At 40.2% G+C, this 26,830-nt stretch overlaps 4 protein-coding genes across 8 annotated transcripts; 2 read left to right on the forward strand and 2 right to left on the reverse strand.

The window, feature by feature from the left end:
* Nucleotides 1-840: 840 nt before the first annotated feature.
* LOC148169720 (uncharacterized) lies at nucleotides 841-3,437 on the reverse strand. The gene is made up of 8 exons (XM_088043004.1): nucleotides 3,294-3,437; nucleotides 2,856-3,233; nucleotides 2,531-2,806; nucleotides 2,116-2,477; nucleotides 1,782-2,010; nucleotides 1,495-1,729; nucleotides 1,283-1,448; nucleotides 841-1,237 (listed from the first exon to the last, which is right to left on the reverse strand). Exons 2-8 carry the CDS (start codon nucleotides 3,227-3,229, stop codon nucleotides 873-875), a joined length of 2,007 nt encoding a protein of 668 aa, XP_087899130.1. The 5' UTR covers nucleotides 3,230-3,233; nucleotides 3,294-3,437; the 3' UTR covers nucleotides 841-872.
* A 930-nt stretch (nucleotides 3,438-4,367) lies between these two features.
* On the forward strand, nucleotides 4,368-9,817 carry LOC148169721 (potassium voltage-gated channel subfamily KQT member 1-like). 2 transcript variants are annotated; one of them, XM_088043027.1, is made up of 5 exons: nucleotides 4,368-4,512; nucleotides 8,251-8,347; nucleotides 8,397-8,507; nucleotides 8,760-8,955; nucleotides 9,739-9,817. In XM_088043027.1, the coding sequence occupies exons 2-5, from the start codon at nucleotides 8,272-8,274 to the stop codon at nucleotides 9,755-9,757; spliced, it is 402 nt and encodes a 133-aa protein (XP_087899153.1). In that variant the 5' UTR covers nucleotides 4,368-4,512; nucleotides 8,251-8,271; the 3' UTR covers nucleotides 9,758-9,817. The 2 variants fall into 2 exon arrangements, with proteins under 2 accessions (XP_087899153.1, XP_087899154.1); XM_088043028.1 differs by lacking the exon at nucleotides 9,739-9,817 and having other exon boundaries at nucleotides 8,760-8,959.
* Nucleotides 9,818-10,965: 1,148 nt separating this feature from the next.
* LOC148169722 (potassium voltage-gated channel subfamily KQT member 1-like) lies at nucleotides 10,966-22,825 on the forward strand. 3 transcript variants are annotated; one of them, XM_088043024.1, is made up of 12 exons: nucleotides 10,966-11,185; nucleotides 12,162-12,781; nucleotides 17,400-17,490; nucleotides 17,700-17,826; nucleotides 17,873-18,048; nucleotides 18,096-18,353; nucleotides 18,841-19,080; nucleotides 20,047-20,239; nucleotides 21,162-21,297; nucleotides 21,346-21,502; nucleotides 21,966-22,088; nucleotides 22,140-22,825. In XM_088043024.1, the coding sequence occupies exons 2-12, from the start codon at nucleotides 12,222-12,224 to the stop codon at nucleotides 22,239-22,241; spliced, it is 2,163 nt and encodes a 720-aa protein (XP_087899150.1). In that variant the 5' UTR covers nucleotides 10,966-11,185; nucleotides 12,162-12,221; the 3' UTR covers nucleotides 22,242-22,825. The 3 variants fall into 3 exon arrangements, with proteins under 3 accessions (XP_087899150.1, XP_087899152.1, XP_087899151.1); XM_088043026.1 differs by having other exon boundaries at nucleotides 20,062-20,239; XM_088043025.1 differs by having other exon boundaries at nucleotides 12,170-12,781.
* A 1,181-nt stretch (nucleotides 22,826-24,006) lies between these two features.
* On the reverse strand, nucleotides 24,007-26,722 carry LOC148169723 (uncharacterized). Of its 2 annotated transcripts, none has more exons than XM_088043844.1 (3): nucleotides 26,161-26,722; nucleotides 25,894-26,023; nucleotides 24,007-25,847 (listed from the first exon to the last, which is right to left on the reverse strand). In XM_088043844.1, the coding sequence occupies exons 1-3, from the start codon at nucleotides 26,168-26,170 to the stop codon at nucleotides 24,143-24,145; spliced, it is 1,845 nt and encodes a 614-aa protein (XP_087899970.1). In that variant the 5' UTR covers nucleotides 26,171-26,722; the 3' UTR covers nucleotides 24,007-24,142. The 2 variants fall into 2 exon arrangements, with proteins under 2 accessions (XP_087899970.1, XP_087899971.1); XM_088043845.1 differs by having other exon boundaries at nucleotides 26,083-26,163.
* Between the last annotated feature and the right edge of the window lie 108 nt (nucleotides 26,723-26,830).

The raw sequence follows: 26,830 nt of genomic DNA on the forward strand, positions 1-26,830 counted from the left end.
ATAAAATTTTAAGGCCGTTCGCGCGTTATCGCGCTTGATTATCGTCTTTCTAATCCCCCTTTTTAAGACTAAACATCACGATTGTGCTGTGATCCAATGCTGCAAATTTAAACGGTCTTTTCTCGGGTTTGGTAGTATTAAAGACGGCAATAATGATTGTAAATAAATAAAGAGAAAAAATACAAAAAAACAATAGAACCGTTTAAAATCGTGTTTTCATTGTTTATAGCTATGTACTTAGCAAATCGAGTGTATTTGTAAATAAGAGTTATACATATTTGTCTTAGAATATTCGACTTGAATCGCTCAGAGATTTTAATTGGTGTTAGTAAACAAAATTTTCGAATCTACAAAGGAAAGACGTTCATTTCTTCCATTTTACGGTAATGTTTTTCTTTAACCTACGTAGATTTAGTATCATAACGATGTGATTATGTGTACTTAATTTTATTTATCTTAATATTTTACATAAAAGAGTAAATTTTAAACTTAGTCCGTAGGTGCAATTTTCTTCTTTGCTCCCGTCTGACCCGAATCCAGCTAAGATTTCTCCATATTATGTGTAATTATAGATCTGAAGTCAACATTACTTTTATTTATTTTGTTATTGTTTAATTGTAAATAAAAAATATCAAGTGTATATAAAATCAGACCCTATGGTGTCTGTAGAAATGTCGTGTATATTAAAAAAAATACTTATCGTTAGACACGTGACTTCGGGGTTCCTTTTATTATTAAATATTTTATTATGCATAAATCATTGTTTTAGAATTGCAGAAATAAACATTTCTCACTATTAAACCGTCTTTTCTTTCAAACACTTTTTGTATATAATAAACTTTATTTACCAACAAAATAACAAGCACATAAAATCACTGGTTCCTGACTCCACAAATCGACAAATAAGTACTTTCACTTTTGACAAATTTCACAGGTACAAGCGTGTAAGCCAGTGCCGTTTTTTTGGCGAGATTTTGGAGATACTCCACTTTGAGACTACGTATTTTCAGTCGGGAATAAAAAATATAAAAATTGTAAACTGAAGTGGCGTCGTTTTCATGACCTTGCTTCAATTTCTGCAGCGTGTAGTCAACAGTTTCTATAAAAACGTCTTCGCTCAGTTCTTGGTCCTCCGCATTATCGACGTAACAAACAATAGCTGCGATGTCGTTTTCGTAGTTCCAACGGCGATAAATAGAGATTGAGTACCCCTCGAAACACTTGCCCGTCTCTTCATCTACAAGAAATAATCAAGTTTGTTCAAAGAGCGATCTAATCTTACATTCAAACTGGTTGTTATGCCGATGCGCCCAAACGTGCCACTCCACTAAAGCGCCCTTTGGCAGTTGACTGACGACGACGTAGTTGACGATGGCGTTGTTCGTTTTTTCTTCCCACAACTTGCGCGCGTGTTCCACGAAAGACAGTTCGGTCACATAACAAACTCCCTGGAAGAAATAGTAAGGGAATCGGTTTTCAAAAGGGCACCTATACCTGGACCACATCTCTTAAATTCACGTTTGGATCTACCGCCTTGAGTAGGCGTCCGACGTGTCTTAATGCTAATTGGCACTGGGCTTTGATTCCTCCTTTTACTAGTTCTAAGGTTCCAGGAATTAGACCGATTTGGCCAGCGAGATGCAAAAGCTCGCCAATTCGAACCGCTTGGCTATAAGGGCCTATGTTTGACGGCGCCCAGTGGGAGCGGCTTTGAACGTGCATCGTATGTCTAAAGAAGAAGGTGATCACTTCCCGCACGCGGGCAGTAGAAAAGTCTTTACCTTTCTATCGGGAAATCCCCCGAATTGTTCTGCGGCTGCGACCACGACAACGCCGCCAAAATAACAGGAAAACAAGAGGGCACCTCGACACAAGCCCTACTGGGTGGATTGACGTGATTAAAAGTCTCGCAATAAACTTGATTTATCTCTCCATACCGCGCCATGTCTGAGACGTACAACACCACCGAGCAGACATCCTGTATCGTTTGTTCGTTCTTGATCAAGATGGCTGTGGTAAAATTTACTTATAATTAAACTAACGTCTTCATGGGACGCCAATACTACCAACGTTTTAGTCCGACTGGCGCCCCATTTGGCCCAGTCGCATACCTACACTTTAATAGTTGAGTGGCTTCTTCCATAGCTTCCCGGAAGTTAGATGATCGGCCTTGGATCCCACTGATCCACAGCCAGCCGTCGTTACTTTTAACCTCCGAGGGTTCTTGTTCCAATGTCTCGAAACTAATGGCACAGTCTTCAGTGGATCCGGCTGATTTGTCGTCATCATCGCTGAAGTCTGAAGCCTCCACGCCGTAGTCGGTGACGTAACCATCGCTGTCTTTTAAGGGGAGACCATTGAGTCGAGCTTGGAGATCTAGAAGGGGTCTTTTGGTCTCTAGACTGAGTTTGTTTAGTTTGAGGAAACCAACGGGGGCGATGGGGTCGTTGGAGTGGAGGACAACCTCGGAATCGTCGCTAGAAGGGATGAAAACTGACGTTTTTGGGGGAGAGAAGGATGTAAAGTATACATTACTAGCCTACTTTTGAAGAGTGGACAGTCAAGAGTTAGAGTTTCATATTCGCCCCCTTCGCCACAAACGTTCAAGCCGTATTTTTCGTTCATTGCTAGTAAATGGGATTGGAGGGCGCTGAGACTGCGCCCTAGGTGCTTCCCGGGGTCCAATCCTAAAGCCGCCACTTTGATAACGACAGCGTCAACTTCACATCTGATCATTTCCGCAAGGAGATCTTTTTGATCGCGCTGCCACAAATATGCCAATGGTATTAGTCCCAGTCTTATACATCTGCAATAAAAAAAAAGTAACTTTGAAGCGTTACCGGCATTCAACTTACACATTCTCTACTCTAACGCGTTGGTAATCAGACAGAATGGCCCCCACAGACACAGCTTCTATATCTAGGTCACGTTTGACGGCGCTCAAAACCTTAAATAAGTCTTCAACTTCATCATCAGTCGTGGGCTCGTAGTTTTTGCCCTGTTGACTAGAAACCCCTTGTGTAGTTTCTTTATAAAGGGGTAAATCCATAGCTGCTGCAATAAACTCAATAGCCTCAAAACCCACACTTTGGTACATGTAACTATCAAGCTCAGATTTGTTGTGGGGGGTTATATTAGCTAGAGCGACGATTTCATGACCGGCAGCAATGCATTGCATCATGTTAAAGCAGCTGTCTTTGCCCCCACTGATCAAGGCCACCACTTTCATGGTGCTGGAAAATGAGGTTAGAAAGTGGAGAATTTTCTCGTAAATATATTTAAAGAAAAAGTACCTGGACTAGGTGTGGACGGTTTGAAAGTAAAAAAGAATTAATAGGGCTGGAAAAAAATCGAAAATAACATGTTGAAGGTCACTTTTGATTTTGAGGTTAGAACGGCGCAGTGTCGCCAACCGAAAAAGAAGAGCGGTAATTTTGAAAATGATAGTTTGCAATTGTTTTCATGAATATTTTGTAGTGGTGTGGTTTTCATTTTATAAGAAACGGTTAAAATAAGAAGAGGGCGTTTTTTAACATGTTTTAATGCTAAAAATTAATTAATATTCCGGGAAATATTAAACTCGCAGCATCCGAGTGGCTTCCAATTTCTTTTCTTATATTGTTTCCTTTGTTAAATTTGACACAATGACATTGCACCGAAGCCTTGCTCTTTTTATACTTCTCCTGGGGTATCTGCAGCCTCCCATAAACTGTCTCGATTGTTTCTACTGTCTCCTCAATATACCAGAAGATTTAGACTGGGCCGGTTCATTTGTTGCTTGTGATACCCCAGGCAAAATGCATTGTCGCGGTTTTACAGATAGCTGCATAGATGTGGTCTTTAACAGTGAGTTTTATATGTTTCGTAATTTTTTTCTCATCATCATTTCAGATTCGGTTATAAAATCTTGCGTCTCCTTCGAATCTGATTATAACAAACATTCCGAGAAATTACTCAACATCTGTAAAGAAACCAAAAAAGCTCGTCACGCAAACTGTAGAATATGCAGCACTCACCTCTGCAATGGTGCTAAACACTCTCCCGATTTTTGGTGTCCTTTTATTATTATCTGGTTGTTTCAATATATTTTTTATTAAGCTACATCTAGGCTGTTTGTTTTGACTCCACCCCGTGCCCCGTGACTCCGACCAACTCACCTGATTGGTGTTTTTCATGATAACTCCACCTTTTGTCTTCATTTGCAACTTTTCTCTAGATGCACCCTTAATTCAATCAATACATTGTTTTGGAGTCATCTGTCTCGACGCTGCTTATTGGAGCGCGTCATTCATAGTCAGTATTATTTCAAATAAAATATTGATTATCCTGAATTTCCCGCTCTGTAGGAGTCCAGCGGCGGCATTTCCACGCAAGCTTTCGCACCATCCACTCGTCCCTGGATAAGACAAGTTAACCTCTCTGTTTTTCGTCAAAGATGCGCATAACTTATGATGTGTGGTGCGGCGATTGACGTGTTCACCATGTGGGGGGCTACTCCTTCTACCTGATGTGGTAAATTTATTCTTTTAATTGCTTCGAATTTTTTTTGCTGCTTTTAACCCTCGCTTTGCACTCAGAAGGAGTAGTGATCGAGCACCCGCCATAAATCCGCTTAATTATGGATATACATTTTTTATTTTTTCATTTTCGAGGCTTTGATAGCAATATTTCCATTCTGGTAGAACAGAGAGAAAAGAATGCAATTAGTGGCTTTTCTGAGGTAATTTTTCTGTAGGTGCGCCTGGGTCCCAAAAATAATATCATAAGATCGCTTCTTGTCACCTACTTTCCAACTGCACCACGAACTTCATTTCCGCTCAATCCTTCCGTCAAATTGTGTTGCTTCGTGGATCTTGTCTATAATTGTTTAATTTTTATAAAATCTCCTCGTCCTGGATTTTCGTTGATCAACTCCGCTTCGTTTAGCGTCAAAAAAGTAATTACTTCATTGTCAAAGGGTGCAACTGAAATTAAAATCCCCTCAAGCTTTATTACGATTTTCCCTAGAAAAACTTCCGCTTTTTGTAGCGTGTGCTGGAATTCCGTTAATACAATCTTCATAAATCCAACCACCGCACTCTTTAATTCCGAGCTCTTTGCGTAATTACTGAGTCGCTTTGGACAATGTGGAAACGTTAATTTTCTTAAGCAAGAAATTATGGGAACGTTGCTCGTTTTTCACCTGTGTTGAATGCTAATGGGCTTCCCATTTTTGATTAATCTTCCGACGTTCGCTTTGAACGTAGAAAGTAGTGCTTGATATAATCAGAACATAAATTGGAAAATTACTGAGGTTTTTATTTAGTTTTTATATTAACCAAATGTCAGAAGTTTGAGGGGCGGATAATAAAACACGTATTAGTTATCAGGTATTGATAAATTGATTTATATAGCGCTGTGATTTAATATAATAAATCCACGTCTATAGTTGATGCATTTATTTCATTGTTGCGTACGTAATTTTTGCAAGTGAATCGATTTTGGTAATATCTAAAATAGATTCGCGCAAATAAAAGATAATTCCGTTATTAATTTAGGTATCTCAAAGATAAAAGACCGTAACTATCAACATAAATCATGAATTTGTTGACTGAAAAGCTGGCATTCCATTAAACACTAGTTTCAGCGCAAATATTTTAAACAAAAAATGGTGGATGCGCCGGGTCAAAACTTTAACTATAAAATATTTTTAACCATATATCGATCGACTACATATTTATTTGTTGTTTATTTTATGTTCTTGGCTATATTTTCACTTCCTTTCACATATGTCAAGTGATCGAACACATGTTTCAGTACAATTGATTGTATCTGTAGTGTAAATACGAACCGATAAACATCACCCTCTTACCATACACCCACTAAACCATTTTTTCCCGTTGAATGGTAATCTATTTTCTGAAAGGAGTCTTTGTGTTCTCCAGTACGATGTTATCATTAATAATAAAGCATTAACTAACCACCACAACAACCCAAGCTAGAATTTTAAATTCGAGGCCGCACCCCAATTATCTCTGATATAGCGAAAATTTCAGAGTAAAGGTCAGCATTCCATTGTGTATTTTAGCAGAAAGCTTATTATCGCATTACAGGAAAAGCCATTGTCGATGATAAGTTTGTTGGCCATCTGGGGCAGTTTTTCGACACCACTCTGCAAATTCTGAGACATCGATTTATTGATCTGTTGGCTTGTTGGGTTAATAATTCACTGACGTGTCTGCTGTTTTTTAACTACAAGGATGTGGAACAGTGATGAAAAGCAGGATGTGCGTTTTTTGATTTTACGGCTTATTTTATGCCTTTCATCTGAGCTTATTCATCTTTTCTCCGCTATAAATCTCAGCGAAGCTGCAATCGCGACTGAGAGAACTCTCGAAAGAGCACGCAGATTTAATGTACTTTTAAAATTCATATCAACGTCGGAAAGAGAAATTCCAATTCTCTTGTTGGTTTCTGCTCCAACTTTCCAGCGTCACTTCCGACAGCGACATCTCCCTGTGGCAACGACAATTAATTACGTTCGATCTTCAGAGGAAATGTAAAATCGACGTCCCCATCGATTTCGCATTAGGGAAGCGAAAAGCGTTAATAAACTGTCAGATTTGGACATGAAAGCTGCGTTGACGTCGAGAAAATGGCAACTAGCAGCTGACGAAGGCGATAAACTCGAGAAAGAAGGTGTTTGCTGTGGTTACTTTAGTCCCTCCACCTGCTTTTGTGATTGAACAATCAATTGGAGATGACTTTCCTATCGCCACCAGCCAGACCTAGCCAATTACGGATTTTTCAGCCGGAAAGTTTGCGGGACAATTTTGGTCATAAAGTACACACGACAAAAATGGAGGAAATTAGGGATCGTTGGGCTTAGACGGCTTGGAAATACAGATTTCGGGCCGGAAATGAGGTAGATGCAATCGGAAAATCTTGCGCAATCTTGTGATATGCCAGCTACGCCAAATGCGAGATTTTTTCTTCACATTTTATACAGCACTCACACTGCAGGGCAGAATTTCCCAGGAAATTTTGTCTGATTCGGGACCGACGGCTGAGCTGACTTAAATGTTAAATGGGAAAGTTTGTTGTTTGTTAACGTTCCTTTTTTGCGAAAACTTTTGCGAAAAGTGGAGCTCTTAGTGCATCTACTGTTTAAACAAAGAACGAGGATTTTCGGGATATCTAACGAAATAGGAAATAGGAAAAGTTTTAACCACGATGAAGATGGTGGAGGCGCAGTTTCCTGCGACGCTGGGCTTTTAAAAGACAGAAACTGGGAATTAACAGAAATACGAGGCTTGGCAAAAATGGTGTAGACTTTAGAGGTATTATTTTACTTCTGGAAATTAGTCGAATCTAACTAATTTCCGTTAGAAAATCCTCTGGATTAGTGACCAAATTTGACCACTAAATTCTGCCGAAAATTCTACCTAATCCGGAACTGAGATTCCAATAAATGCTAAAGGGGAAAATTTGCCTTTTGTTTAAACAAAGATTGAGAAATTTTCCGAATATCTAAAGGAATAGGAAATAGAAAAAGCTTTTATGCGTGATGAAGAGATATCCAAGCGCTCTGTAACTTATAAAATATTTTTGTGACAGTTTTCTGAAATGTGAGGGTTTGCTTGTCGATTTTATCAGTTTAAAGCAGACGAATTTTCCAAATATCTATAAAATTAAGAGAAATGCGAGACGCATATCAACTGAATTATTTATCTAGTCGGCTGGTCTTGCGAAAGTATGTCTCAACTTGCCGTTTAAACGTCAAATAATTGACAGATATTAGGGAATGACAGTTATTAAGACATACGTACAAAGTAACAGCCAACTAGATTTATAATTCAGTTGATCGACCTGTTTTTCTTTTTAACAGTTGGAATTGAACGAAGAGCGGCAATTTGTCGATTCCATCTGTCTAAACACCGAATCAAGAAATATTTGAAATAAAAATATTGACGTTTTGGAGAAAAGCCGCTCCCGCTGCATCCCGTCATCTTTGCAATTAAAATCAGCAGCAGTCTCCTCCATTAATCACCCCTTGCTATCTAAAGCTTAATCGAAGCCTGTTGCATGTACAACCCTTGTGATTAGATCTCCCCTTTTTCCCTTTGTCCGCCAGTCAAATTAGGAACAACAATGCCATTGATCGCACCAATTCCCTACATTTCTCCCATTGTCAATAAAAACTGATGCTCGTCCTCGTGTTCGTGTATTAAGGCCAAATCGATTCCCAGCGTAAATAACAATTCGTTACAGGTGTATTTTATCCAGAGAAAAATGCCCCATCTGGGAGTTGCGCTTCCGGAATCTCTGGATATGGCCCTGGACGAACAACAGAAACTTCTCAATACAGGTAATTAAAAGTCGAGTAGTTGGACGAGTTTTGAAAATTTGGTTGGAAGGTGGACGGTCGCAGCTTTCCGTCACCATTGTCGAAGTGGGTGGGACGCCGCAACCGAGTCCCTTATCTGACCGCAGCTCTCAGCAACTACTTGAAACGCCCCTGGACACAGGTCAGTGTGCTTCTAAACGCGACCTTTCGGAGCTGTAATCCGATCGAAATGAATGAATGGGGTTTAGGAAAAAGCAAGACTTTTCACGGGTTTGCTTGTAAATAACACGTTTGACGAGTTACGGTTTCTGCTCAATCTTTAAAGCTCCTTTAAAGTTAGAGCGGTTCCAAACTTCCCGGATCTTCCACAAAATTGATTGCAGTTTTTTTATTAAACCGCCAATGCAATTAGGACTTTATTATAATTTTCTAGTTCCTAGCACGACTTGCTGTCAGGGGCTCAACGCGGCGTCGCTCCTAATCGAGAGCCCCCCAAAATGGGGCGAAGCTGCCCGTTACGCTTCACGACAACACAGGAAGATCGCCGGCCGGGCCACTTTCCAGGGTCAAGTTTACAATTTCCTGGAGCGTCCGGACAACTGGAAATGTTTCGTCTATCACATCGTTGTGTGAGTGTATTTTTAGATTTTGTCGGACCTCTAGAGGATTTCGCGTTGTAATCAAATATTAATGGTCGCACGAACTGCGTCATGTCGAGTATCCCCAAGCTCAGTGTTATTGGTAATAAATAGCCATCCTGAAAATTTTATTCAGCGGTCCTGAAATATTACCCCTCGAGAGGGCGAGTAAGGTGATCGCGAATTACTACCAATTAAGCTTAGGGTTAGTAGTAACCGAGAAAAGAGGATCCCGAAGGATAAAAAGTAAGAGATAGCGAGTGTTTTCTTGTTAGGAGAACAGCGCACTCAATTAAAATTGTTCAAGATGGAGGAACAAAAACGGACAGTTTTTATCGCCGCTTTTCTTTGCACTTGTTATTTTAATGAAACAGAAGCGGATGAAATATTGCCTCTTAAAAAGAAATAACGTTTTTATGGAACACGATTTAGAATTCTCAGTTTTACACTTTTCCAAGTACTCAATAAACTTAAATGTTGCAATTTTCAATTAAATGGTCCCTGATATCACCACCGTGGTTCTGACCCAATTTCCATAACAATTCATAAAACAGAATTAATTTGTGCTTGACCCGGTCCTTTCCCGAACAAACAACCTCTACACAAATTTACTTTTCTCGTTAGTCTCCATCAAAAATTAATCAACTTTTTTTGGGTTCGTGGTCTATTCTTTCAGACAACTACTTCCACTTTTCAATAATCGATGAAGTTTTATCGCGAGATAAAATGTGATGTACAATGCAAGGTGTTAACTCCAAGATTAATGATTTTCAGCGCCATCTGTCTACTGTAAATGGGGCAATAAAAGTTACATCGCCACTACAAGTTTATTGGTTCTGCGAGGTTTTGAAAGAGTAATAAAAGGAGAAATTGACCTTTGAACTTTATTCCCTACGGATACTTAATGGGAGTACAGAATGATATATGATATATGAGTACTTAAGTGGAGAAATATAATATCAGAGGGTGGTTCGCTTGTAATTGTGCTCTGCTCAATACTGGAACTTGTACGAGAACTAGCGCCAGCTGCGGACGAAATGTTCAACTAAAGAGTGGAAAACAATGTGGAAAATATGCATATTTTTAGGTTGTTTACATGTCACGTCAGAAGGTTTGAAGGGGATTAACTTTATTTATTGGTAGACGTTAACATCGGTAGCCAATCCGACAGGTCAATAGGGCGCTTTTATTTGTTATTTATTAGCGATAATCGACGTTTTTTAGCTATAAACTCCGCATAGATAATACGTATATTATGTAACGAGGACAATTAGGACTGTATTAGCGTCCACACTCGACAATTAGGCCGAGGAAGCCGCCAAATTTGCCTCATTCCGACTTCACAGATGTTATTTTAGACTGCGATAAGGAAGCATCCCGACGCCGAAGAAACCGACGCAAATCCCCAATGGCACCTGACACTGATGTAAAATATGTATGTCACTCTGCACCTGACACGTGTCACAATTAACTAAATATGGCATGATGGCAACACCATGTAGCATCAATTTTAAGATATAAATATGTAGACAGGTCAACTGTTCAATCTCGTGATATTAATGACTTCACAAAAGTCTGCTTTGTAGCAAAACGATCCCTCGAGTTTTCCGCCACTGAAAATAACATTATGCAGTCCGAAAACTTTCTCAACAAGCCACTACTTGTAAAACTTCCCTTAAATGTTAAATATTCAAGCGTTGCAGCCTCGTTTGTTAGCGTGATATCTCTGTCTAAAAGTTATTAGTCTGGAAGGATAACGAGTTAATTCCAGATGAAATATCTTCCAGACAAAGTGAACGTGTCGGTAATTATTGATAAAACTTGTCGTTCTCTTTTTATTTCCCGATCATTCCTGATTTACTTGTCATTCTAAATTCCTCTTCCACTACCGTTCCCGTTCCCGGTAATCAGTTCCCGTGCCCAACGCGCCGTTTAAAGTCGACCTACCTGATTTGATTCCGCTTTGGCTTAGATCGATGTGATGGAGAGCGTCGTCGTGTTGTGAACGCCGTCCCCTGCGCGAACCAACAGTTGGTTTCCAGACGCGCTAGTGGCCGCGCGCTCTTTGCCGCCACCGCCGCCGCCGCCAGTTGTGGTGTGTGTGTGTATGTGTACATTTGTAAGACCGACCATTACTTGTTTTGTCGATAAATCGGGGGCCAGACGGCCCCCACCGCCGCCTTGAAATTGGCGGAGGCGCCGGGACACAACGATCATACAGGTTTTGGTGGGACTGCTGATAGGACGCTGGCGTTGGTGATGGGATAAAAGAAAGACAAGGATTAGGGAGGAAATGGGATTGCGAATGATATACAAAAAGGCTCAGCAAATAGGCGCTAGAAATGTGCAAAGTGATTGGATCATAACGGTGCGATTATAATACACAATTTCATAATAATCAGAGAATTCAAAGGTAAAATGCAAAATTTCAATAAAGCTAAATTCACCTAGGTTTGGAGAGACGTCAGAAAAAGATTTATTGCACTAAACTGCACTCGTTTTTAATAGTTGTAGTTAACAAACTTGTAACACGAATAGAGTTAGCCGTATGTAATTAAATTCATGCCAAAAACATTGCCGATTGCTACCGAAAATTTTTGGTAAACTGTATTTAAAAAAAAAATAAATAACGTTCATGCACTTCTACAATTTTCCAGAAAAACTACAAATTTATAATGCCGGAAGTAAAATTCTCTGATGCAGTTCGGTAATATAACACTTGTACATTTTCAACAAACAATAAGCTCGCATTTTCGCCATTTTTGCTGTTGTCTACAGTCAAATTCATTTTTAATAATTATTGTTTAATAAATAGGTAATCATTGGGTATATTAATCGTCATTAGTACAAAATTATGTTGAAAAACATAACATTAATTTTTTCGTATCCATGTTATTCTTTTATATGAATAAAATAGAACATGTAAACAGTTCTTTTATATAAAATTGTTATATTTTCACGACCCTTATTAAAAATGTCTTCATAATTTTAATTCAAAACAGTTTTTTTAGTAGATATTGGTTAGTAGCTTTGTTGATTTTATATTAATAAAACATTAACTCAATTTGTTAATAGAACAATTTGAGCTATCAACATAATTTTTGCCAGCCAGCGTCCTATTCTCGCCGCTTTAATTACTTGGAGCAAAGAGTCAAATGGTAGTCCCACCACTCCATTCCTGACTCTTTGCTTTTTAGCTCTTCAGCATGCCCACCATAGGATGAATCGCCTCGCGACCTCCAAACCCTCGGTCGCAAATGCTGTCATTAGTGATGTTCCGCGAGATGAATCGGTCTGAACAGGAAAGTTTGTATCGCACGTCCCGTAAACTAAGTCTGGTTCCGATCGGGAGCCACTTCGAGCCGAAATCCGAGCCCGGCGACGACTTAGTGTTAAGCGTGCTCAAGAGTCCCGTGAACCACGTGGGAGCATCTCGCGATGACCCAAGCGAAGAGGAAGCCGAGTGTTCGGAACGTCTCCCGTTCTTGCAGCGGCTTCGTGGCCACAAACGCTTCGGTGAAGCTCACCACAAACGAGTCCCCACCCCTTTGAAACGCAAACAACGCTTCGCTAAAAATCACAAGAATGATGTTGTGCAGCCTGAGGACGTCGTCGACGAAGAAGATGATGTTGAAGCAGCGGAAGAGACGCCGCGTGGTGTGCCCGATCCGTATTATCCAATTTATTTGCCCATTGATCAAGCCTTTAAGGCCAAGTACGTGTTCCATCACAAAAAAGGGAAGACGTGTCAGGAGAGGACGTACGTTTTTCTGGAACATCCCGGAGGATGGCTGTGTTTTATCTATCACTTCACTGTGTAAGTGGCGGGGGCGGCCCAACACGGATTTTCAACTAGGTTTGTGGTGGGGGTGGGTCTTATACAAGAGCAGGAAATTAACGGATCACAGGACTATTAACCTAATTGCGAGTCGCAGATGGAGGCCCGGGAAAACTGGGGAGACAATCGCGGGGGGCTAAAGTAAATGATGAATTATTCATTGATCGATGTTCGATTGGAATCTTGGCGGCAAAAGTTCTCAAGGACGCGGAATTTATGACGTTATTTATTCAAATGGGGCGGTTAAGCAAATCGAGGGGAATAAACGCGGCGAATTGAGATGTTCAATTTTATAATGACACTAACCTTCATTAAAAATTACAAACCAACTTCTGGCAGTTTACTTTTCAACAATAATCGATAGTTAAATAATTACTAATCATTGAATTAAATTTAATTTGCTCAAAAAATGTCAAGAACGAGTCGGTACATGAGAACTTTCTGCAAACTACGACACATTATCAAGCCGCCTATTTCATGCTTGCCAACAATATAATTTACATTCTGTTGTGTTTTGCAAATCGATACCCATTACTGTTAATTTTTTATAATTTTTTGTTATTTGCCCGCAAGCATTTAGGTGGAATTATTTATTTTCATTTTGAAATGCTCCACCACCCCCAGGAATAGATTGGGGGGCTTGAAGTTCTATTCGATCTAAAGCCCTGACTTTTACGAGTTCAACACCGTGTTCAACAAACTTAATTTGAACCAATTTCTTGAAAAGTAAACTTCATGCGGGATGACCAATTTCTGTTAAAATTGATAAAAACATCGCTTTCGTTCGATAAATATTGGAGAAAGATGATCAGGTGTCTTATCAAATTATTCGATACTTCGGAAGCGGCAAAGTTTATTGGCGTTGGCCACTCATTACTTGTTTTGGAACAACTAAATATAAAAATTAATAACAAATTAGTAGTGACTGTCATTAAAGTTAAAAATTGGTGGATGCGTCAAGATAAATTAAATCAATACTTTATAAAACATATTTATTTGAACATATTTATCCAATAATTTGTTTCTTCAGTTAGAAAACAATAAAATTACTAATTTTCGGCCAACTTGAACTGCCTTAAGTACACAAAATTCTACAGGTATTATACGCAACAGAACGGAATAACCGACGGTAGAACGCAACAATAGCAATATTAGAACTGCTTTCCTTACAAAAGCTTGCTTCTAATGAGCCCCTTATTGCACTGTTGATTCCAAACAAAGCCAGACAGTTCTATTAGCGTTAAAAACTTTGAATATTATTTTCCCCCGTGGAACTTACAGCTATTTTTCCTTTGCATGTACTTTCCATCGCAATTAAAAGCAATTGTCCGTTTTTTCTTTCCGTTATTATCCAATCGCGTGACTCCGAAAACGCGAAATAATATTCACATTATCACCCACAAAAATTTCGCGTGTTTCTTCCCAGACATGCAAACTATTGCCGTTGGAAACCAAAAACTATAAATTTGTGGCGAATTGGGAAACTCCTCATTTAATTATGCGTTTAGCAAATTCATTGATTTTGGAGTTGTTCCACTGGAACGATTACATGAATTAATAACTGATTGGTCTTTTTCAAGAACCCTGAAAATTATCTTTTTTAATAAAAAGCGAGAATCCTCCTTGACCTTTTCGTATCAGCTGCGACTCGATCGATAGCCGCACGGAATAAATATAAAATTATAACATTGCACTTGACGATGTCGTGTTGGTTGATGGCCTATTTCCACACGGGTCTGTGTCGGTGGAATTGAACCGTTTTAATCTGCTTCAATACTTAATAAACTCCATTTACCAACTGCCGCACTCGATTAAACAATTCGGAATTAAAACAGGTGTTTGATAGTAATCGGTGTGGGGGCAACATCGGAAGGAAAAGACTCGTTTTGAGAGCTTATGGGGAAGTTTGAAATATTTCCGATTTCCGGTTTAAAACAGAGTTGGGAATAAATTTAATTAAATCGGGGAATTTGAAATGAGCAGCGAATCTGAAGTTGATGAAAAGGATGATGGATATGTGGACATCAATCGAAAAATGATGAACGTTTATCGGCAATGATTGCAAGAGCTTATGCTGGTTTTTACGTAATTAAAAGATGCGGGATTACACCCAATTTAGATTTTATTTTTACTCCAACTCCTTATCTATTTCCGATAACCATCAGATCTATTATTGACGGTTGATACACCTACAATTACTCTATTTATTTATAAAGCGTCGACTTCTCCCGAGCAACTGCTCCGGGCCCTCCAAAATCCGGTGGGAAATCAACAATTTCATTCCGCGAAACTATAAATCTCGACAGTCACGCGATTTGCGATTCGTATGCAAATGGCGGCGTCGACGTGACGATAGTCCGGGAAGTAGCTGTCGCGCTATTCAAAAGTTTGATTAAAAATTTCGGTGGCGGAATCAATACATGGTTGCTTTCATTTAAATCAACTCGGGAAATTAATTAGCGATGCGTGCAAAGCACCCGTTTGAAAATTTTGGGGTGGAGGAAATAGGGGCTGTGATAATTAGACTATTGTGGGAGGTTTACGGTTTTGAAACTATAGTGAGTTTAATCGCGACTATTAAAAAGTGGTGGTTCTGGGAATTTCACAACGGGCACGAACTACAATAGCAAACATATTCCGTTTTCCCCTAAACAAACATGGAAAAAGGGGTAGTTGTGCGATATAGGGCTCTTAATAAACATCCCTTTTTCTCCTAATCAAACACGGTTTGTTTGTGTAGCAGAGTGAGAAACAAAGTGTAAATTAACCCTTTTCCGTTAATCTCAATTTGATTACTCCCGAAAGGATGATTATTTTGTGGAAAAATGTCAAGGTTGATACCCCGCAAGGGGTAAGTAAATGTTGATAGATTGCACCCTTGTCAGAGGGCAGCGTTTCAATAATGTAAAGGACACAGTTTCAACAGGAGCTAAGATTCAGGGTGAGTTATTGGGGATAATGTGTCATCGTAACGGCGATGTTCGACGAGATTAAGGGATGATGCGAATAGGTGGAGAAGCATAATTATTAGAGGAGTTGGTTTCCACCTGACGTGATATTTGGCGGAAGAAGTGTGACAGCGCCGTAATGTGATAAGAGGAAAAGTGGAAAGTTTATATTAAAATGTAAAAGCTTGATATTGACATTTACTTTAAAAGAAATTTAATTTTCATGAGGAGTATGAAAGCGAGTGGGTTTTCAAGTTAAAATCTCATTTATTATTTACGCCCAATTATTTTAAACGCGTTAATTGATGTGATTATTATGTCGATAACACCATGGAAATATATATTTTACTCGCTTTTTCTAGTTTCACACTTCGGCGGCGTCTTTGGAATTTTAAATAAGTTGGCAGCCTTGTTGTTTGACATCCGCCATGTTTAACAAAACATGAAACACACCCTGGGGAAGAACTCTTTGATGCATAATTTGCCTAATTTTGAATCGCAGCACTACCTCCACAATAAAATAACTTCTCCACCCCTAATTTAGTAAAATTGAGTTAATTTCAAACGTGCACTTTTAATTACCGTTCCAGTGGCGGCTCGCTCTTGAATAATCAGTTTGATGAACCTCAATCGATATTTACAATGCCACTTTGTTGTTTACGAGCTTCCCTTGAAAATACAAACACTTCGATTGTCGTTGTGATGTAAAAAGTGGGTTATTGAAAATCGAATCGCGGACCTTGACTCAATGCGACGCTTTTTATGTCCATTATCATAATGACAACATAAATCATTACGCGATGATTACGGGTTCTTTGATTTTGAAAGACAATGGACGGAAGCGTGTCAACAGGTGAAAAGTAAACTTCAAATTTTTGTCCACTTTCTGTATTGATTTTGATATAAACACGTGTAATTAAAAACCATCAAATTTGCTGCTATGAGATGCAGCAATAAAAGAGTTGTAAAGAAAGTTACAAGATGGATTTTATCGACTAGTCGTGACGGATGAAAGATGAATTTTTTAATTATCGTAGGAGGAAGGAACAAAGGCGATGTCGCTTATTTAGCGCTTCAAATCCTGACAAAACCAGCGACAGCGTGTTTGGCATCAGATATCGCCGAAAGTACTAATTTTTGTCCGAATCTAACACATGTTTAACACGAAATGGAAATTTAAATTCATCACGATGTTAAAAGGCCAAGGTCGCTCTCTACCTCACGAAGATGAGGAAGAAAAACAATGCTAATATTGCAATATTTTGCCTCCAACTCAACACTATTTTTGCATATACCAAATCCGCGTAAACTTCCAAACTACTTCAACATTTCGAAAACTTTATTCTCTTCTTTGATCAGAAAGCCGACACTTCCACTTGAGCCAAATTGAACCGTTCCAATCGATCCACTCGAAAGATCTCCTCGTAAAAATCTAAGAAAGCACCTTGGCGTGTCGAGTATCAAACTCTTATATCGCAAACAACATATTATTGCTGTTTTGAGTTTATTTTTCCGGTAAATTTTTAATTTGTCGGCAATTATTAGCTCTTCCTTTCGTTCCTGGGAGAACGAAATTGGAGAATTTATGTTGAAGTATGGGTCGGGGTGAAAGAGCTAATGAGGGTGTCTAATTAACTCATTTTTTACAGGTTTATGTTAGTACTCGTTTGCTTAATATTCAGCGTCTTGTCTACCATTGACACCTATCAGAACTTCGCCAATGAGACTCTTTTCTGGATGGTGCGTATCCCAGTTTTTCCTCCAAACTAAATTTAACTACGCAAAGGCCCAAAACTCGCTTTGTTGTTCTATAATTTCGATTTGTATGCTCCCTTAGGTTGCACATTTGATAACCCGCGTCGGCAATATCGCTATTTACACAGGGCGAATTTTGCACCCTGCATGTTTCGCAATATTTGTACAGTCCCGTTCATTTTCCTGTTTTCCAGGAAATATGTCTGGTGGTTTTCTTTGGAGTGGAGTATTTGGTGCGTTTGTGGTCAGCAGGATGTCGGTCCAAATACATGGGCTTCTGGGGGCGGTTAAGGTTCATTCGCAAACCAATCTGCATCATCGGTAAGTCTCTACCTCTCCACCACCCCCAATAACTCCTTTCTTTCAGATTTAATCGTAGTCGTAGCTTCGATAGTAGTTTTAACACTCGGTTCCAACGGGCAAGTGTTTGCCACGTCTGCCATCCGGGGAATTCGCTTCTTGCAAATCCTGCGGATGCTTCACGTGGACAGACAAGGTGGCACGTGGAGGTTGCTGGGCTCGGTTGTGTTCATACATCGACAAGTGAGTTGAGAAATTAAGGGAGTTTTGGGTGATTTTGGGGGTTCCAGGAACTAATAACGACTCTATACATCGGTTTCTTGGGCCTAATCTTCAGCAGTTACTTCGTTTATTTGGCAGAGAAGGATGCTGTGGGTGCTGATGGGAAGAACACGGGCGATTTTTCCAGTTATGCTGATGCTTTATGGTGGGGAGTTATCACCGTCACTACCATTGGGTATGGGGACACGGTGCCCAGAACGTGGATGGGCAAAATCGTCGCGTCCTGCTTCAGCGTCTTCGCCATATCCTTCTTCGCTCTTCCAGCCGTGAGTTGACACAGAAAATTGTTGTTTTATGTTTTGCATGTCAAATCTCGGCGTATCGCGTTACTCCCAAAATTGATCGACCATCAATCTTCATTTTATTGACACATGTTGGGCGTAGTTTTTAGTAATATTAATGGTCGTAATATTCACAAATCTGACCGCAAATTCAGTTTCCCTAACCACATTATCCTCCCTTGTTTAATGAATGTAAATCGTCATTATCTTCGTTAACAATGAACCCCGTCGTGACGTCAATCATGTAATGTGTGCCGCTGAATTCAGAGGCTTCAAATTTCCGCGAAGTCTCGCTTCAAAAAAAGCATAAATTTTAAAGCAGCCTCTAATGGAGAATACATACTAAGACTTCTTCTAGACCTTTGAGTACTCATCTCGCATCCACCGTTAATTACACTCTTTCTTTCTGTTTATTCGTCCTGCAACAAAACCACCTTCCACCCGTAACTTAATAACATGCAGCGATTTCCAGGGAATTCTCGGTTCAGGCTTCGCTCTCAAAGTCCAACAGAAACAACGCCAGAAACATTTCAATAGGCAAATTCCGGCGGCCGCCATGCTTATACAGTGTTTGTGGCGGTGTTACGCCGCCGACAAGAGTTTTAATTCGAGGGCGACGTGGCAAGTTTATCTCAAAGATACGAATGGCATGAACTCCGCCAACAACTCTTCCAGTGGGAGCGGCGCCAATTGCAACATTCCGCTTTCCAAGGTGAGTTGAATTGCTGAAATTATCGGACGATGAAAGCTCAAGAAAATTCCTAACTTTTTCAACGAGTTATTACAGATTTTCCGCAAAAGTACGTTTTAAAGAATGTAGAATAACATTTACTGTATTGTCTTTTTCCTCCGGCGCATCCACCAATTCTGAAGAATTTTGTGTTCGCATTTTTTGGTAATCTTTTGCTAGAATTGTAATTAGATTCAGTGCAATTATTTTAAAATTAGAATTTTTCGCATTTTGTGTCTGTATAAGTACGGGAAAGTCGCAATTCACGCCACTGTATGTACATTATCGCACTGCTTTCTTGTGAAACGTCACGAAATAAGAGGCTGTTGAAGAATTGATGTTTCGTCGAGATCTTTATGGGCTCGGAAACGTATTTCGCTGTCTAATAAGCTGTCAAATTAGAGTGCGTTCTACAAATTACCAACTTAATCGAGGTCAAAGCCCTTTAACAGATTTCGTGTCGCATCAATCATTTTAACAAAGATCCAATAGTCTGCATACACGAAACATCAAAATAATTTTTGCTTCATAGCGACTAGACACGAGCCGTTAAATTTAATGAAAACGCCGAATAATATCCGCATAATGGAGTCAAAGATTTTGTTTTTCATGTCATACAATTGCATAATTTATGCCCTCATAAAAACAGTCCCATCAATGACCTCCCTGAATAATTCATCCCCATAAATAATTCGCGCGAAAACTTACATCCCCTTCATCACGCATAAAAACCAAAAGAACCAATTCAAATGAAATCTCCTCATGTAAATCCTTGAGCAATATAAAATTGAATTTTCCAAAGCGACTCCATCTGACGCACCTAAATCACTTCGTACATTTGGAAAGATCGGTTTTTCGGGCCATGTATCACATAGTGTACGTTTACTTAGGCTAGTTCTAGATGCAGTGTTTGGTGTCTCGGTGTTAAGTCTCCATGGCTTGGGTCAGTCCCTGATGTTGCAGGTCGCTAAGAAGGCGTCCGTTTTGAAACGTCGGAAATCGCGGAATCGCATGGAGACACCAGAAACGCCGCAGGGCGACACCCCCGTCCAATCTGTCGCCCCCGCAGGTCCTACTACAGCACCCTCCAGATGCGAGTCCGATTCCGACGTTGTTTTCTACATGGAGGAGCCCAAGGCAGGTAGGAAATCGTGCGCAGATTTAGATTCGCTGGGGCGAATTTCACTCGTAGTTTTTTATCCCTCATCAAAGATGGAGCACAAAAATAACCGACTTTGTTGTTAAGTTCTATAAATTATGGACTCTAAAGATTAATCGCACTCGGCCCGGACAAAGGCTCCACCGGTAGAGCACGTGTATGAAAGCAACATCATTTTTCTTGTTTTGCAGCAAAAGAGGCACTGGAAAAGTCGCTTTTGTGCCTTTTTAAGCCAGTAATCCCTTTATTAGTCTTATACGAAAATCGATAAAGACCGCGTTCTACGTGCTTCAAGAATTTACCATTGGAATCATTACGAACGATGAAGCTTTACCGAGATTCCAAAGGTAGGCTTTTGTTCGGGAAGGGTTTTTCTACGTACGCTCTCTTGTAGTGACGTCATTACGATACTGAAAGGGGTGCTGAGAATAAATCGTCCTGTAGACACAACCCGTGTTATAATCATAAAGGGAATTGTTCAGAAAAATTTCTGTCGAAGACAGGATGCTTTTAACGGGGTACTTTACCGGTGATTGCCGAGACGGATAAAAACAAGTATAGTCTAGCTGCTACTAAAATTTAGAAGCGAGCGCTTTTAGCGTGTTATTCGCTATGCATAGAAAGAAGTCTTTAACAAGAATTTAATGTATCGTATTCAAAAATTCACCCTCCACGTAAATAACTAAATTGGTGTCTCTTATTAAAAATTCACGAACACTAAACCACCCTGACCGAAAATAATACATTTTATTGACGGACTTGTGTCACTTCTTCTGATAAAGGTCTAGGTGTTGGTGCTACATTTTTAATTCACAGTTATCATAAAATGTAATCTCCAGTAGTTCGATTCCCTGGAATATTCGCTTGGGTGCTATTGCATTTCTCCAAGCTCTGAATTTTCCAGGAACACCGAATCGGGTTCGCCGAGGAGAACGCGAGAGCGCCAGAGGAGCTGTCTTCATGAGTCAAACGAGCACTGTCACCGAAGCTGCGAGCGACGACATCGACGATTTGGATGGCGAGCTCCCTAGAGTGACACAGTAAGAAAAACAGTTTTAGTTACCAAAAGTTACGTGTGAGTAATTCAGATTGACGGAGGCCCACAAGAACGCCATCAGGGCAATCAGAAAGATAAAATACTTCGTCGCAAGACGGAAATTCCAACAAGCGAGGAAGCCGTACGACGTACGAGATGTCATCGAACAATATAGTCAGGGGCATCTGAACATGATGGTGAGAATTAAGGTGAGTTTTTCTTCCGGTTTTTAACTGACTTATTTGTAATTTAATCGGTTTGAAGTGACAGATCTGTTATGTAGTTATCTGGGTTGCATGCGATGTTGCATGACCGAGAACTCTTACACGAACGACTTCATTTTATTTTACATAAAAAATTAATTCAGGTGACATTTAAGCTTCTTCATTTGAACTGATTTGGAGGCAAACCAAAGTTTCATTATCAACGCGCTGACAGGTTTGTTCGGCTACACTTTTTTAATCTGTTTCCGGTTTCTGCGATAAGGGAGGCGGAGACGTTTTTAATGGATTTTATTACAAACTAGCGTAACGACTGATGTAATCTTCTCATTAAAGTGGTTGAAATAATTCGTGAAACTTTCTCGTTTTTTTTCCATTTTCCGCCGGATTAAACGTTGAAATAATAGTTTTCTATCCCCTGTCAGCTTTAACGTGATGAGGGATGTTTCAGGAACTGCAAAGGCGCCTGGACCAGACACTAGGGAAACCGGGGAGTTACCTGGCAGGGATCGACAGGGTGGGCAACGTAAAGCCGATGACCGTCGGAGCTAGATTATACAGGGTAGAGCAACAGGTAAAATGAAGACAGAGCACGAGTGAGTAATGACATTGTGTGGATTTACAGTTGGGAACAATGGACAAGAAGTTAGACGCCTTAACCCACATCCTTAATACGTTGGCACAAAAAAACCAAGCATCCTTAAGATCGATAGAAGACGATGTCTGAGGGTGTTTTCGTTCGTACAAAATTGTTTGTTATACAGTCTCATATCGGGTGCAAGAGCAATAATTTTGCAGATGTCTACATATCCCACCAGGATTTTTTTTCGGTTAGGTTTAGCTCACTGGTAACGACGGAATTGGTAATGTACATACAAATATAAGTTAGTCAATATTACAACTAATCATGGTATTATGGGGCACACATGTAAAATGACTAAGAATAATCATGTAACATATATTTTTAGTCACTTTTAGATTTCCATATCTATATCTAGATCGTGCCTATTTAGTTATATGATTAGATACGGCGTGCACGAGCTGCCACTGGGACTTTTTGACACTGGTTCGTGCACCCGGTAGCTTAGGGGTTTGTAAAACAAACCCTTAGTCAAAACTATCGACAATCTATTTTTCTGACTCGTAACGAGTTGTGTATATCGATCGAACTTAGCCTAATTTCAATATCAAATTAGCGTTTTCAACCCACAAGCTTCGGATTGGACTTCTCGCGTGAGTTGTATGTAACAAGGGTCCAATACAAGAAGATTTTTTTCTCGTAGGTTGCTAGAACTTTCTAGAATAAGCCTTAATAAAATATTCAAAGATTTTTTTAAAAAACCTCGGCCTAGCAGGAATTGGAAGCGTGCTACCGGAAACAACGAATGTAGTTCCTGATAAGGCCGGAAGGACTTTTGTACATAGAAACTTCAGAACTTGTTTAAAGAGTGCCTCTGCATCTGTGATTTGCACATCTTACTATTCACTGTATTATAATGACCGAATTAAGTCAACATTTGGACCAAGGAACCAAATTTTGGGTTTTGGCGGGCGGACGAACGGAATTTTCGCATCAACAGAGCGAAACTTTCACGTCTGCCAACTGAAACTTTTCCAAATCACAAAAACACATGATGAAAACCGCCGAAAGCGCCGCAGCTTGGACCGAACCGCAACAAAATTCCTGCTAATTGTTGCCAGAACCTCACTTAACTTCTACAGTGTATATACAGGGTGTCCAACGAAAAACGGTAAAATGTTGTATTGGCCACGTTCCAAAAATTTTGTGGGTTCAGTTCAAGCTCGGTCTAATCTTCATTTAACCGGTAGTCCTAAGGATATTCTAAATTTATTAAATATCTCGTAATCTTCCTCGTCTGAAGGTCGGGTGATCCCATTTGTCCCGATTTCCCGGATAATGACGTCCATTATCCTCAGGATGCTTCGAATGGAATAATTCGTCCTTGTCTACAAAAGTGCCCTAAAGTCTTTGCATTTTCAATCATACCGTAGTTGCCTCTATTATTCCCTTGATATTTTGGTAGTAAATGGAAAAGTCTCTCCTGTTTTGTTAAGTTTGGTAAGATATGCTTTTAAAATAATATTATAGTCGATGGAATCGACTGTGATTTGATCAGAGTCGATTTTGTCCAAGCTACGGCAACGTTGTTGTCATCCTCGTAATAATAATTTTGTGATAGATTTTAAGCACGTTTTTGACTTAAATCACTCTGTTATTGTACTTTATTGTAAATATTTTTATTAATAGGTTATTAGTATGCTCACAAAGTTCGTGATCAATAAATTTTAAAAATAAAACGTCTATTAATGTACGTTTTAAACAAATTCCATGATTGTCATTGTAATTTAGACCTTCTTGACGCAATATTATTATTATAGCAATTTAAAGCTTTTACTTGATCTGTAATTAAAGATGATATTGTAAGAAATAAATTATTTCCACGTCACTTCTCTTCTCAATAAAACCCAACTATTAACAACAATTTATTCCGGGAATTACCTTAAGTTTAATTAAATTAACAACAATTACAGTACAGACGTAACGACTAGATTAATAGAAATGTACCCTTAATTTAGAGTTACAAAATTAGCACCAAAACTCTTTGGTCACAACTGCACGTTACTCATGTCACTTGAATGTCTTGACATGGAGTCCGCATCACGCTCTGCCCCTTCCTCTTCCACTTTTTCACCCTCGTGCAACTCCCTCACATTTCCCGGAAGATAGTCCTTCCAACTCCGGAACAGATACCGCGTAAACTTCCTCAGTTGCCGGAATTTACAATATGTGGCACCTTCAGCGGATTCCAGTTGCTGAGTTTGTATCAAAAATCCTTTTTCTTTGAACGTCTGCTCGAGCTTTTCCCTCTGGAGTGACTTCCGCGACTTTCGTTTCTTATGTCTAGAGTGCATCTCCGGAGTCGCTGGAATTTCCGGAGTTAGCAGGAAGTCCTGGTTGGGTTTAGACCCGGTGAAGTCAACTGGGGCCACTGGGTAGATTTTTTCGCCACTGGCTTGCAAGAAAGCTCCGGTACTGCTTCCTTGGTTGTTGTTCACTTGTTGTTGGAGAGTCTCCCGAGGGAAGAACTCGTATCCTCTCATACTTTTATCGCCGGTACCGCTATAATACCGGAAGTTACCCCCAGAGTCAACGGATAACATCTTTTTTTCTTGTAAACTCGGCTTCGCCCCTCCAGTGAATTTAAACTTACAAATACTGACTTCTGTGGCTGGATTCGTATTGTTTTCTGCAGGAATCGGTGGAATAAAGATGGCAGAACGTTTCCGCTTCGTCGGAGTTTTATCCGAAGACGAAGAAGCGTTGCGTTTTGTCTTTTGCTCGGGTTGGTGTTCAGTCTCTTCAGTTACTTCAGCTTTTTTACGGGATTTCGGGATGATTTTCCTAAGTTCTTGAGATTCTTCAGGAGGTGGCGGGCGTGGACTATGGCTGGGGAGCGTGTAACTATTATTGGCGGCCATCCTCTGGTAGTACATGAGGTGTTGTTGCAAAGCCATGGGATGGATGAACACTCCAGCATTCGGCCAGTAGACATAACCACCCGGAGCATCCGGAGTGGGACTTGGAGTACTCAAAGTGTCGGAAAACCGAGTGTCTGCCTTCGACGGAGACGGCGTTTCATGGATGAACTCCACGTCATCATCACTCGCAGGCTCTGATTTGATTTCAGATGTGTACGTGTTGTCGTTCTTTTTCAACAATCTGATTTTTAAGTGGTTGAGATCGCGGATACACAAGTTTAGCGGCTCGTTTTGGTCTTGGTTCTCCTTCTTGTTTTCTTGAGTCAGTCTTTTCTCCAGAAGGCTGCTGATGATTCGGTTCTGTACATCACTTTTACTGTCATCTTTAACTTCTTTCTTGTCTTTCTCTAGATAACTTTTCGGGTTGGGTGTCCCGGGAAATATCGTGCCGTAGTTCTTGTAGATTAAATGGCAGATATCCGCTTTCTTCGGTTTGCGACCTCTTCTGGGCTTGGAGTTATCGAGAGTCATCTCCCCCATGTACGGCAAGTCTTGGAATTTAACAACGCGGTTAGGAGCGGGTTGGGGGGCGGGTTTAAGTGAGTATGAAGAAACAGGATTCGGTTCCAGCGCTAACTTCTTCTGGAGATCAGTGATGCGTTGAAGCCAACTCTTGATTGATTCGTTCGGGTTCTGTTCAGGGATTGAAGGGATGATTGGGGGTGGACCTTCAAAATCTTCCTCGATAGTCTCGGAGGAGCCGGGAGATGACACTTCCACTTTCTCAATGTCATCTTCAAGATTAATTCCATCGAATTTTGTCATCTGGAATCTGTGGACAGTGTTAGATCGATACAAAAGTTTGATGGGTAACTTACTTGGAGTCGTCGGATAATTGCGCAGAGGGCTTCGGCGAGGGCGAGTCCCTGCTGTCACTGAAAGTCATTTCCGCTGCAGGATTCTCCGACTGCGCCTCATCTACTTCTTCACATTGCATGGTAACCCCCTCTACAAGAAGTATAAAATGAGCGGTGTAGTAAAAATACGACGTCGAAAATAAATATTACCGCATACACGTGAACCCGATATTTCTCAAAGCCCCCGGAGCCCCCATGTTATGTCGGAAGTGTTCCGCTTGTACTTACTCTGATTCATTTTTGTTGCACTTCTTCACCGATCAATCTGTCAATTCATGCACAGGAGAAATTTTTCGCGTAGCTGTTACTCTGTTATTATTTATTATGAGACGGATTTGAGCATTGACGGAGCGCGCGAAGACAACTTTGGCCGTAGAAGGCGCGCGACGTCGGCTATTTTCGGCGTCCGGACGCCCTCTCTCCTCTTAGGTATATTCTGAATTTGGACGTCGGTGTAATACGAGATTGAACCATATTTGGTACTCCACGTTCACTAGGTTTATTATTAACCCGTTCTTATGTTCCTCCCGCCTCCCACTTGGCGCGCTCATTTCCGTCGCTTTTCGGGATTAACGCCGATTTTTTCTCGTTTGTTGTCAATTAAGCTTCATTGAAGCCGGGGCCATGGTATTTTTAAGTACTGGGCATTTTTGCTCTAAAAATATGCGCTCGGCCAGTGCAGTGTTACACAAGTGGCGCCTAGAAGGGTGAACAACCCTCAAAACTCACGTGACAACCCACGCTACTTCTAATCATGTCAGATTTCTCTTCTCGTTGCTTAATTTCGAGATTTTTTCCATGACTGACCCGAATTGCGAAATGGTCACTCAATAAAACTCATTCAATCGAGTGGGCGGGATAATGGCGCGCTAAGGGGAGGAAAAATCTCAACCAACCC

This window comes from Gnatocerus cornutus, chromosome 8 (assembly GCF_029298725.1).
Source record: "Gnatocerus cornutus isolate USDA-ARS CGAHR chromosome 8, icGnaCorn1.1, whole genome shotgun sequence".
Taxonomy (NCBI): domain Eukaryota; kingdom Metazoa; phylum Arthropoda; class Insecta; order Coleoptera; family Tenebrionidae; genus Gnatocerus; species Gnatocerus cornutus.

Bases quoted from the DNA above. Each gene is read 5' to 3' on its own strand.
- LOC148169723 (XM_088043844.1), bottom strand. The intron at 25,848-25,893 runs GTAAGTTACCCA...CACTGTCCACAG, and splicing joins CAATTATCCGACGACTCCAA to ATTCCAGATGACAAAATTCG.
- LOC148169720 (XM_088043004.1), bottom strand. From the start codon at position 3,229: ATGAAAGTGGTGGCCTTGATCAGTGGGGGCAAAGACAGCTGCTTTAAC. The intron at 2,478-2,530 runs GTATACTTTACA...CATCCCTTCTAG, and splicing joins TTCAAAAGTAGGCTAGTAAT to CGACGATTCCGAGGTTGTCC. The intron at 1,449-1,494 runs GTATAGGTGCCC...TATTTCTTCCAG, and splicing joins ATTTAAGAGATGTGGTCCAG to GGAGTTTGTTATGTGACCGA.
- LOC148169722 (XM_088043024.1), top strand. From the start codon at position 12,222: ATGCTGTCATTAGTGATGTTCCGCGAGATGAATCGGTCTGAACAGGAA. The intron at 18,354-18,840 runs GTGAGTTGACAC...AGCGATTTCCAG, and splicing joins CCTTCTTCGCTCTTCCAGCC to GGAATTCTCGGTTCAGGCTT. The intron at 19,081-20,046 runs GTGAGTTGAATT...GGCTTGGGTCAG, and splicing joins GCAACATTCCGCTTTCCAAG to TCCCTGATGTTGCAGGTCGC.
- LOC148169721 (XM_088043027.1), top strand. From the start codon at position 8,272: ATGCCCCATCTGGGAGTTGCGCTTCCGGAATCTCTGGATATGGCCCTG. The intron at 8,348-8,396 runs GTAATTAAAAGT...TTTGGTTGGAAG, and splicing joins ACAGAAACTTCTCAATACAG to GTGGACGGTCGCAGCTTTCC. The intron at 8,508-8,759 runs GTCAGTGTGCTT...ATAATTTTCTAG, and splicing joins TGAAACGCCCCTGGACACAG to TTCCTAGCACGACTTGCTGT.